Below are 12,483 nucleotides of genomic sequence, written 5' to 3' on the forward strand. Positions count from 1 at the left end.
GGTCATTTTTCGGCTTTATATTTATGGCAAGATCCTGGTCAAAATTATTTTATTTGCCAAGGAACAACACAGTGAGTAAAAACACACTTTGAACAGAAATAAAGCTTTAGAATACTGTTCAACACAGTGGAGATTTTTATATAAGCCATTTATAGCAAAGGATAGGTAAGAGCATACTTAAGTCTATACAAAGACCTGAATAAATCACCTAATGTTGTGAGCACAAACGGACTTAGGCAATTGCTCAGTATGTCTGGCTGCTATTGATCAACATCCTAAGAGGGCCTTTAATCCATTACCCATAATCATAGGAATGAAGTAATGCTTACGATACAGTCAATTTTACTCAAATTATTACATACAGTGAGGCCTAGGGATTTAATGAGAAATGCTGAAGCTGCCTTGTGAATATCTGGCAAAATCTTACAGCTACATTAAAAAGGCAGCATCAGAAACCATGGACTCTGTCACCCAAGATTTACAGTTTAAATGATTTATTTAGGTGTAAATGAAAGAAGATATATAATTAATTCTAAAATACTTTTCAGAAGAGCACTTTGGTCATATATCAGGCTGTATTATGAAAATTATACAAATAACCCACTGTTAATCAGAAACAATTTAAAGATAATTTAAATTCTATTGCTAAAATTGAACACTATTCAACAAAACAATTATCAACAAAGTAAAAAGAAAAATTTCTGTCTTCCCAAGTATATTCTGCCTATAGTTTTACTGGTGTTAACAATGCCTACTGAATATCATATGGAACATTAACTAAGCTAGTATCTTGGAATAGTCAATCCTCCAATATTGAAGTAAAGGTCCTTATAGTATGTAAAAACCTACAATGAAATCAGGAGAAAAATGGCAATACTATACAAAGGACATATGAGCTATTTTTAATATATTGATCTGAAATTATAAAAAGCACGAATTGCAGAACAAATACTTTAAGGATCCCCCGATTAGCAAAGTTTTTACATTTTTGAATCTAGGAAAGCATACATGGTTTTCATTATATTTTTCACTCAACTTTTCTGAAGGTTTTATATTTTTTCAAAATTAGAAAGTTGGGTAAAAAGACTTAAAACTGAGTTTTTACTATAAAACTTTTGCCATATCACTGTAAATAAAGATTTAAAAGAATACCTAACTTTTAAATTGCTAATTAAAAATTCCTAATTAAAACAATTAGCTCTAGTAATAGCCATTTTAATGCTGAATTTGATTAAATCCATAAATAATCAAATGATTATACATAAAAATTTTTATTAAATTCCTTAAAATATTTTTTTAAAGAAGGCTCTGAAACTTATTCTCAAGAAATACAAGTAAAAAACAAAAATGAAAAAAAAAAACCAAAAAAAAGAAATACAACTTTGATTACCTGGTAACAAGTTTAGAGGATACCCGTAGGGTATGCAGTCACAAGCAGAAACTCTGGGTAAAGTTTCTGACTAATTCTAGGTCTAAACAGCAACATGCCTAAAACTATATGGATTTGGAATTAGCCAGAAGCCAAAGTCATTTGTAACCTTAGAAAGCAGATATAGTCATCCATATTTCAGCCAGATATATCAGACAGTAAATGCAATTGTGAATTAAAAAAAAAAAAAAAAACAACAACTTTATTTAGTACCAGCATGGAATAAAATGGCAGTTCCTTATGGGCCTTTCAGCTATAGAGATGTGGCAGTGAGATGTCAAGGACCAACATCTTGGGAAATTAAGGAAAATTATGTATCCACCCCTCTTGATACATCAAGTTCTCCAAGTAGAAATGAATATTGAGAAAATACAAAATATATTCAGAACAGATATATAAAGTTAAATACGAGCTATTTCGTGAAAAGGAAAATTATATCTCTCAGATCTTCCACATCTATAAAACTGAAAGGACAGAAAAAGATAATGGCTTTTTAAAACTATGAAATTCTTAATATGGCCAAAGATTCAATTAATAGCTATTAATTAGAAATCTCTTTGCTACTCTACCACACACAAGAAACAATTGTTTTTTGTACCTAGAATCCTTATCATTGATACCATATACAAATATATAATTATATATAATTACAAAAATATAATTATATATTTGTAAATATTTATACTAACCAAAAACTCAAAATGGTCCAAATGTCCTTTATTGTTATAAAGGAGTAACATCTAGTGGTTAATAAAATGGCTTTATAATGAACTATATTGACATGTCAAATAACACACCTTATATGATTGTCTGTTGATGCTGTTTTTTTCTCTAATTTTACATAGTAAGCTAAACCACGTGCTCCAAGCTTTATAAACTCTCTCAAAATATTTAAGATAAATTCAGTTTCAGACTAACTTAAGCTTATTTGAGACATTTATAAAAAACAGAAACTTTTAACATATAATCAATGAAACCTTTCTTATGAGTATACTTAATTTCCTAAATGGAACTTTGTTTTGGTATTTTTCATTGAGGTATACTTTAGACAATGTAATCTCAAGTGTGCAGTTCCACGTATTTTCATAAAATAAGCACACTTGTATGACACTCCTCAGTTAAGTTATAGAACTTTACCAGCCTGCCAGAAGCTCACTCTCGATCTTTTCAAATCCCACTCTGCACTATGGCAACCACAATGCTTACTTTATTTTTGCTTGTTTTTGAACATTACACAAAGGAATCATATAGGATGTATTCTTTCATGTTTGGCTTCTTTTGCTCAACATGATGTCTGTGAGATTTGTTCATTTTAATTCACAGTAGTTTATTCTTTTTCATTGCTATGTAGTATTCTTTCGTGTGAATATATATAACTTTTGAATCCTTTCTGTTATGGATGGACACTTGGACCATTTTGAGTTTTGGGTTAGTATAAATAATGCTGCTATGAACACTTCAGTACAAGCCATTCAGTGTACACATGCACACATTTCTCATATATATATATATATATATATACGTATGTATAAAACTAGGGATAGAATTGTTGATTCATAGAGAACGCATGTGTTCATCTTTAGTATGTACTGCCAAATTATTTTGCAAAGTACTTGTACCAGTTTATATTCATCAGTATCTAGCTGCTCCATGATAGAGCCCTTCTGAATTGGGCTCAACCTTACTGAATGGTCATTAACAAATAAATGTAGTTTTCAACGGGTCTGTACTTTAATTATGCAGGCAGGATCTAATGAAGTAATTATACTGTTTACATGTAAATTTAACAAAAACATTTAAATACAAGTTTAGATATCACCAAAACAAAGTCAAAGCATATCTAACTTTTTTGTTTTTTTTCCCCCTAATAACATAAATCAGTTTATTTATATTCAACCCTCTAAGAATCATAAAATTCACCCAAATTTTTCATTAGGTAAGAACAAAAGAACTAACCTATTATATTTCTAGAATTAGTAAATCTCTTCATAAAACGTGAACTGGTGAAGAGCAATTCAAACATTCTCTCAGGACTGATATGGAAAACACGGTTGATAAAAAGTCGTCCATGAAGATCTTTCTCAGGTATATTTTCTGGGAAACAAATGGAAGAAACCAAGGAAAAATCATTTTTTTTTCATTACAACATACTATTAAAACTCCAAATTGGGAATATATATACATATGTACCATATAACTATATAAAGCCATACAGAGTTAATTAAACTACACATGGCCAATATTTATATAGCCAAAACCCAAAACATATGGGAATATTTAGCTTGAATATTATCTAACACCCATAATAATATATCACTCAAAAGAATATTTCAAATGCACACATAGTGGTCTACAGATTAACCACAGGAATTAGCAGGTCCTATTTCTGAATGCTTATCCATTCAAGTTATCAATGGCTATAATGTCTGCTGCACCCACTAGCTTGCTAGCCTGAATAACATTTCAAATTGACTTCCTGCTGACGCCCCCAAGACAATGATCACTGTATTCACAACCTAGCCTCAATACCAGATATTAAAAGAACTAAGAAATTCTTCTGAAAAATATTCTTCAAAGCTAAATAATGCCTAATGGAATATTATCTTCTTATGGGAACTAGATGATGCTATCAAGTAACAAAAGAAGAAATATCTGCTCACCTCTTCTCACATTCCCTGGAAACATTATATAAAATAAGCTCATACTTACATGGTGCTTACTACCTGTCAGGTACTATGCTAAGCACTTAACAACTATTCATGCAACTTACCCTCACAGCAATCCTACGAGATACATTATCATTATTATTTCTATTTATAAATGAGGAAAAAAGACAAGAAAATTGCCATTATGACTAGTAAGTGACTGATCTGAAATCTGAATCCACTCCAGGTCCATAGCACATAAATATCCTATCTATTTTATACTGCCAGAAGGAGTTTAACTTAGAAGAATCAAAAAGAACAGAAAAGACAGCTAGGAATAGAAGCCTGGGAAAGTAAAGGAAATAGCTTTAAAAAACAACCCAATCTGAAATTGTAATGATTTCGGGGCCAGTATTATATATTATCATTTCAAGGACTATGCCCCAGTATTACTAAATGAAAACTGTGACAATAGTTACCCATATTTCTAAGAATTAGCCATGTAAAGAATCTGTCAACTTTTTTTTTTTAACAGAAAAGACTATTTGGCAAATGTGTACAGAACGACTGTGAAGTGCAATGACTAAAGCAGTAGAAAAGGCACTAGGCAAAAAAGTTAAAATTACATATTCTAGGCTAAGAGATTATAAGTAGAGTTGACAGGTCATTCTGAGTTTACTCTTTTGCAAGCTTCAGCCAGATATTACAAATTGCCATAGAGTGCCAAGCCCCAGCCAACAATTCCTAAAAACCCTAAAGAAAACCTTGGGCTCTATCTAAGACTCTATAAAAGTTATTTTTTTTTATTAATTAAAAAAATTAACTAACACAACATTTAGAAATCATTCCATTCTACGTATACAATCAGTAATTCTTAATATCATCACATAGATGCATATTCATCATTTCTTAGTACATTTGCATCGATTTAGAAAAAGAAATAGAAAGCAGAAAAATAAATAAAACGATAATAGAGAGAAAAAAATTAAAAATAAAAAATAAAAACTATACCTCAGATGCAGCTTCATTCAGTGTTTTAACATAATTACATTACAATTAGGTAGTATAGTGCTGTCCATTTCTGAGTTTTTGTATCCAGTCTTGTTGCACAGTCTGTATCCCTTCAGCTCCAATTATCCATTATCTTGCCCTATTTCTATCTCCTGATGGTCTCTGTTACCAATGACATATTCCAATTTTATTCTCTAATGTCGGTTCACATCAGCGGGACCATACAGTATTTGTCCTTTAGTTTTTGGCTAGTCTCACTCAGCATAATGTTCTCTAGGTCCATCCATGTTATTACATGCTTCATAAGTTTATCCTGTCTTAAAGCTGCATAATATTCCATCGTATGTATATACCACAGCTTGTTTAGCCACTCGTCTGTTGATGGACATTTTGGCTGTTTCCATCTCTTTGCAATTGTAAATAATGCTGCTATAAACACTGGTGTGCAAATGTCCGTTTGTGTCTTTGCCCTTAAGTCCTCTGAGTAGATACCTAGCAATCGTATTGCTGGGGCGTATGGCAATTCTATATTCAGCTTTTTGAGGAACCGCCAAACTGCCTTCCACAGTGGTTGCACCATTTGACATTCCCACCAACAGTGGATAAGTGTGCCTCTTTCTCCGCATCCTCTCCAGCACTTGTCATTTTCTGTTTTGTTGATAATGGCCATTCTGGTGGGTGTGAGATGATATCTCATTGTGGTTTTGATTTGCATTTCTCTAATGGCCAGGGACATTGAGCATCTCTTCATGTGCTTTTTGGCCATTTGTATTTCCTCTTTTGATAGGTGTCTGTTCAAGTCTTTTTCCCATTTTGTAATTGGATTGGCTGTCTTTTTGTTGTTGAGTTGAACAATCTCTTTATAGATTCTGGATACTAGACCTTTATCTGATATGTCATTTCCAAATATTGTCTCCCATTGTGTAGGCTGTCTTTCTACTTTCTTGATGAAGTTCTTTGATGCACAAAAGTGTTCAATTTTGAGGAGTTCCCATTTATTTCTTTCTTTCTTCAGTGCTCTTGCTTTAGGTTTAAGGTCCATAAAACCACCTCCAATTGTAAGATTCATAAGATATCTCCCTACATTTTTCTCTAACTGTTTTATGGTCTTAGACCTAATGTTTAGATCTTTGATCCATTTTGAGTTAACTTTTGTATAGGGTGTGAGATACGGGTCCTCTTTCATTCTTTTGCATATGGATATCCAGTTCTCTAGGCACCATTTACTGAAGAGACTGTTCTGTCCCAGGTGAGTTGGCTTGACTGCCTTATCAAAGATCAAATGTCCATAGATGAGAGGGTCTATATCTGAGCACTCTATTCGATTCCATTGGTCGATATATCTATTTTTATGCCAGTACCATGCTGTTTTGACCACTGTGACTTCATAATATGCCTTAAAGTCAGGCAGCATGAGACCTCCAGCTTCGTTTTTTTTCCTCAAGATACTTTTAGCAATTCGGGGCACCCTGCCCTTCCAGATAAATTTGCTTATTGGTTTTTCTGTTTCTGAAAAATAAGTTGTTGGGATTTTGATTGGTATTGCGTTGAATCGTAAATCAATTTAGGTAGGATTGACATCTTAACTATATTTAGTCTTCCAATCCATGAACACGGTATGCCCTTCCATCTATTTAGGTCTTCTGTGATTTCTTTTAACAGTTTTTTTGTAGTTTTCTTTGTATAGGTCTTTTGTCTCTTTAGTTAAACTATTCCTAAGTATTTTATTCTTTTAGTTGCAATTGTAAATGGAATTCATTTCTTGATTTCCCCCTCAGCTTGTTCATTGCTAGTGTATAGAAACACTACCAATTTTTGAATGTTGATCTTGTAACCTGCTACTTTGCTGTACTCATTTATTAGCTCTAGTAGTTTTGCTGTGGATTTTTCAGGGTTTTCAACGTATAGTATCATATCATCTGCAAACAGTGATAGTTTTACTTCTTCCTTTCCAATATTGATGCCTTGTATTTTTTTTTTCTTGTCTAATTGCTCTAGCTAGAACCTCCAACACGATTTGAATAACAGTGGTGATAATGAACATTCTTGTCTTGTTCCTGATCTTAGGGGGAAAGTTTTCAATTTTTCCTCATTGAGGATGATATTAGCTGTGGGTTTTTCATATATTCCCTCTATCATTTTAAGGAAGTTCCCTTGTATTCCTATCTTTTGAAGTGTTTTCAACAGGAAAGGATGTTGAATCTTGTCAAATGCCTTCTCTGCATCAATCGAGATGATCATGTGATTTTTCTGCTTTGATTTGTTGATATGGTGTATTACATTAATTGATTTTCTTATGTTGAACCATCCTTGCATACCTGGGATGAATCCTACTTGGTCATCATGTATAATTCTTTTAATGTGTTGCTGGATTCGATTTGCTAGAATTTTGTTGAGGATTTTTGCATCTATATTCATTACAGAGTGGTCTGTAGTTTTCTATTTTTGTAATATCTTTGCCTGGTTTTGGTATGAGGGTGATGTTGGCTTCATAGAATGAATTAGGTAGCTTTCCCTCCACTTCAATTTTTCTGAAGAGTTTGAGCAGGGTTGGTACTAATTCTTTTTGGAATGTTTGGTAGAATTCACATGTGAAGCTGTCTGGTCCTGGATTTTTCTTTTTGGGAAGCTTTTGAATGACTGATTCAATTACTTTACTTGTGATTGGTTTGTTGAGATCATCTATTTCTTCTTGAGTCAAAGTTGGTTGTTCATGCCTTTCTAGGAAGTTGTCCATTTCATCTACATTGTTGTATTTATTAGCATAAAGTTGTTCATAGTATCCTGTTATTACTTCCTTTATTTCTGTGAGGTCAGTAGTTATGTCTCCTCTTCCATTTCTGATCTTATTTATTTGCATCCTCTCTCTTCTTCTTTTTGTCAATCTTGCTAAGGGTCCATCAATCTTGTTGATTTTCTCATAGAACCAACTCATGGTCTTATTGATTTTCTCTATTGTTTTCATGTTCTCAATTTCATTTATTTCTGCTCTAATCTTTGTTATTTATTTCCTTTTGCTTGCTTTGGGGTTAGTTTGCTGCTCTTTCTCCAGATCTTCCAAGTGGACAGTTAATTCCCGAATTTTTGCCCTTTCTTCTTTTCTGATATAGGCATTTAGAGCAATAAATTTCCCTCTTAGCACTGCCTTTGCTGCGTCCCATAGGTTTTGATATGTTGTGTTTTCATTTTCATTCGCCTCGAGATATTTACTGATTTCTCTTGTAATTTCTTCCTTGACCCACTCGTTGTTTAAGAGTGTGTTGTTGAGCCTCCACGTATTTGTGAGTTTTCTGGCACTCTGCCTATTATTGATTTCCAACTTCATTCCTTTATGATCTGAGAAAGTGTTGTGTATGATTTCAATCTTTTTACATTTGTTGAGATTTGCTTTGTGACCCAGCATATGGTCTATCTTTGAGAATGATCCATGAGCACTTGAGAAAAAGGTGTATCCTGCTTTTGTGGGGTGTAATGTCCTATAAATGTCTGTTATGTCTAGCTCATTTATTGTAATATTCACATTCTCTATTTCTTTATTGATCCTCTGTCTAGATGTTCTGTCCACTGATGGGAGTGGCGAATTGAAGTCTCCAACTATTATGGTAGATGTGTCTATTTCCCTTTTCAGTATTTGCAGTGTATGCCTCACGTATTTTGGGGCATTCTGATTCGGTGCGTAAATATTTATGATTGTTACGTCTTCTTGTTTAATTGTTCCTTTTATTAGTAGATAGTATCCTTCTTTGTCTCTTTTAACTGTCTTACATTTGAAGTCTAATTTGTTGGATATTAGCATAGCTACTTCTGCTCTATTCTGGTTGTTATTTGCATGAAATATCTTTTCCCAACCTTTCACTTTCAACCTATGTTTATCTTTGGGTCTAAAATGTGTTTCCTGTAGACAGCATATAGAAGGATCCTGTTTTTTAATCCATTCTGCCAGTCTATGTCTTTTGATTGGGGAATTCAGTCCATTAACATTTAGAGTTATTACTGTTTGGGTAATACTTTCCTCTACCATTTTGCCTTTTGTATTATATATATCATATATGATTTTCCTTCTTTCTACACTCTTCTCCATACCTCTCTCTTCTGTCTTTTCGTATCTGACTCTAGTGCTCCCTTTAGTATTTCTTGCAGAGCTGGTCTCTTGGTCACAAATTCTCTCAGTGACTTTTTGTCTGAAAATTATTTAATTTCTCCCTCATTTTTGAAGGACAATTTTGCTGGATATAGAAGTCTTGGTTGGCAATTTTTCTCTTTTAGTAATTTAAATATATCATCCCACTGTCTTCTTGCCTCCATGGTTTCTGCTGAGAAATCTACACATAGTCTTATTGGGTTTCCCTTGTATGTGATGGATTGTTTTTCTCTTGCTGCTTTCAAGATCCTCTCTTTCTCTTTGACCTCTGACATTCTAACTAGTAAGTGTCTTGGAGAACGCCTATTTGGATCTATTCTCTTTGGGGTGTGCTGCACTTCTTGGATCTGTAATTTTAGGTCTTTCATAAGAGTTGGGAAATTTTCAGTGATAATTTCTTCCATTAGTTTTTCTCCTCCTTTTCCCTTCTCTTCTCCTTCTGGGACACCCACAACCAGTATATTTGTGCGCTTCATATTATCATTCAATTCCCTGAGCCCCTGCTCAAATTTTTCCATTCTTTTCCCTATAGTTTCTGTTTCTTTTTGGATTCCAGTTCACTAATTCTAACCTCTGTCTCTTGAAATCTACCATTGTAGGTTTCCATTGTTTTTTTCATCTCTTCTACTGTATCCTTCATTCCCATAAGTTCTGTGATTTGTTTTTTCAGACTTTCCATTTCTTCTTTTTGTTCATCCCTTGCCTTCTTCATGTCCTCCCTCAATTTATTGATTTGGTTTTTGAAGAGGTTTTCCATTTCTGTTCGTATATTCAGAATTAGTTGTCTCAGCTCCTGAATCTCATTTGAGCTATTGGTTTGTTCCTTTGACTGGGCCATATCTTCAATTTTCCTGGTGTGATTTGTTATTTTTTGCTGGCATCTGGACATTTAATCAGATTTCCCTGAGTGTGAGACCCAGCAGTTTGAAAGGCTTTCCTGTGAAGTCTCTGGGCTCTGTTTTTTTATCCTGCTCAGTATGTGGCGCTTGTCTGTCTGTGGGTCCCACCAGCAAAAGATGTAGTGGCTTCTTTATTAATGCCACTATTGGTGTTTGGTTGGACCCAGTCCCTGCCACTGTCGGAGACTCCCTCCTCTCCCTCCAGGCAGCTGCCTGTGGGGGAGGGGCACCGGCCACCGGCCGCCGCGGCTTGGGGAGCTCGCTGATCCGAGATTCGCCGCAAGACCGGGAAGCCGCCTGTGGGGGTGGGGCACTAGCCGCCAGCCGCCGCGGCTTGGGGAGCTCGCTGATCCAAGATTCACCGCCGGATTGGGAAGCCGCCTGTGGGGGAGGGGCACCAGTTGCTGGCCGCCGCGGCTTGGGGAGCTCGCTGATCCGAGATTCGCTGCCAGACCGGGAAGCCACCTGTGGGGGAGGGGCACCGGCCCCCAGCCGCCGCGGCTTGGGGAGCTCTCTGATCCGAGACTAGCCGCCAGACCGGGAAGCCTCCTGTAGCATCTGTCAATATTAATCCAAAGGAAGCAATCTGGTAAAGTAAAAGGGCGCTGGTCTAAGAATCAGAAAAATTCCTCTAATTCTAGATTCACCCCCTATCATCTCTATCTCTCCTCATTAAATGATTTATGTCTATTTTGCTACAGATACATAGAACTTAGGGATATCAGGAAGACATGGAACTACCTTCTCCCTGCAACAATATTATTAAATAAAGGCAAAAACTATTCACTGTAATGTCAACTAATGTCTCCTTTGGTGTAGAAATCAATCACTGAAGCTAGGCAATGTGTTAAGGTTTTGTAAGGTAATTTCCCTACTATGTTTGGGAAATGGGTTTTTCTGATGTAGAAATAATACATGCTCATTGTAAAACTAATTCAAATAATCACAAAGAACATAAGCAACTGTTAGTGATTTTATTGATACTGTTCATTTCCTTCAGGAACCTATCCCAAATTGTACTTATATTTCTATTAGCTTAATGGTTTATATTGTCTCTCTCCTGCACTATTTTCCCATGTGAATAGGGGCCTCACTGGTTTTAAACACCAATGCAATCCATAAGTGTTAAATATTTTTGAATGAATTAAACATGTTAAATGTTAAACATGTTAAAAATATTAAAGATCTATTTTTATCTAAAGGACTTTGAATTTGGAACCACATTTTGCTTTTATTTTGGAATAATTTTACAATCAACTTAAGACTTTTATTTAGTATATTTTTCCTGCAATGTCTTTCTTCTATACCAGAATCCAATCCAAAATACTACATTGTATTTCATAGTCAGGAGTGCTTAGTTTCTTTCAATCTATAAGTTTTTCAATCTTTCTTTGTTTTTTATGTCCTTGACAGCTTTAAAGGGTATAGGTCAGATATTTTTAGAATGTCCCTCAACTTAGGTTTATCCAATATTTTCCTATGATTAGACTGAAGACATAATTAATCACTTGGTTAAGGTGGTGCCTGCCAAGTTTCTTCACTATAAAGTTACTATTTTCCCCTTTCTGTACTCTATTCTTTGGAAATCAGTCACTAAATTCAGCCCATACTCAAGGGGAGAAAAATTAAGCTCCATCTCCTGGAAGAGGGATTATCTACATATACTATTTTGAATTCTGTAGGGAATATTTGTGCTTTATCCCTCAATTATGTGTTTATTAAATTATTTATTTATTTATTTATTGCAGTATTGACTTATAGATAATTATTTTACTCTTGAGGCTATGATCCAATACTATCATTATTGATTTTGTAGCTCAAATTATCTGAGTTCCTATGCTGCTTCCGTGTTCTTTTGGCATGCCTCCATTTTTTTTTAAAGTACTTCCCTACTTTCTGGCACTATAAGATGCTCTAGGCTCATCCTGTATTCTTCCCTCCTCACAGCTCCAACCTTAGAATCAGCCTTTTCTCCAAGGAGCATTAGGAACTATAATTTTTAACAGTAAGCTCCTTGTTCATAAAATTTAAGAAGGAAAAAAATTATACATCATATAGATTTTCACTACAATATTTTCATATTTTATCTGAACTTATTAGATATTTTGAATTATGACTCATAATTATAGAATTTGGAATATCCCAACCAGAAATTAGCAATAACATCTTTTGAATGTTAATTTCATTCAAGTATGAAATAAGCTATTTCCACTTGGGATTATTCATTTACAAAATTCATGGTACATTAAAGCTTCTTATCCAAATAAAAGAATCAATAGCATTGCTGTAACATCTTAAGCTAGGAGGTAGTACTTTAAATGGGAAAACAAACAGTCCAGCTCAGCAGTTGGTTACTAT

General features: G+C 34.4%; 1 protein-coding gene across 9 annotated transcripts in view; it reads right to left on the reverse strand.

The window, feature by feature from the left end:
* GRAMD1C (GRAM domain containing 1C) overlaps nt 1–12,483 on the reverse strand; it is a 145,468-nt gene that overhangs the window by 34,534 nt on the left and 98,451 nt on the right. For all 9 annotated transcript variants that reach the window (XR_013158527.1, XM_077118337.1, XM_077118333.1 and 6 more), the window contains one exon: nt 3,386–3,523. Coding sequence is in view for 8 of the 9 variants with exons in the window: in XM_077118337.1 (XP_076974452.1) it covers nt 3,386–3,523 (138 nt within the window). In the remaining variant the exon portion in view is untranslated. The remainder of the gene's footprint in view (nt 1–3,385; nt 3,524–12,483) is intronic.

Source organism: Tamandua tetradactyla, chromosome 10 (genome assembly GCF_023851605.1).
Source record: "Tamandua tetradactyla isolate mTamTet1 chromosome 10, mTamTet1.pri, whole genome shotgun sequence".
NCBI classification, from domain to species: domain Eukaryota; kingdom Metazoa; phylum Chordata; class Mammalia; order Pilosa; family Myrmecophagidae; genus Tamandua; species Tamandua tetradactyla.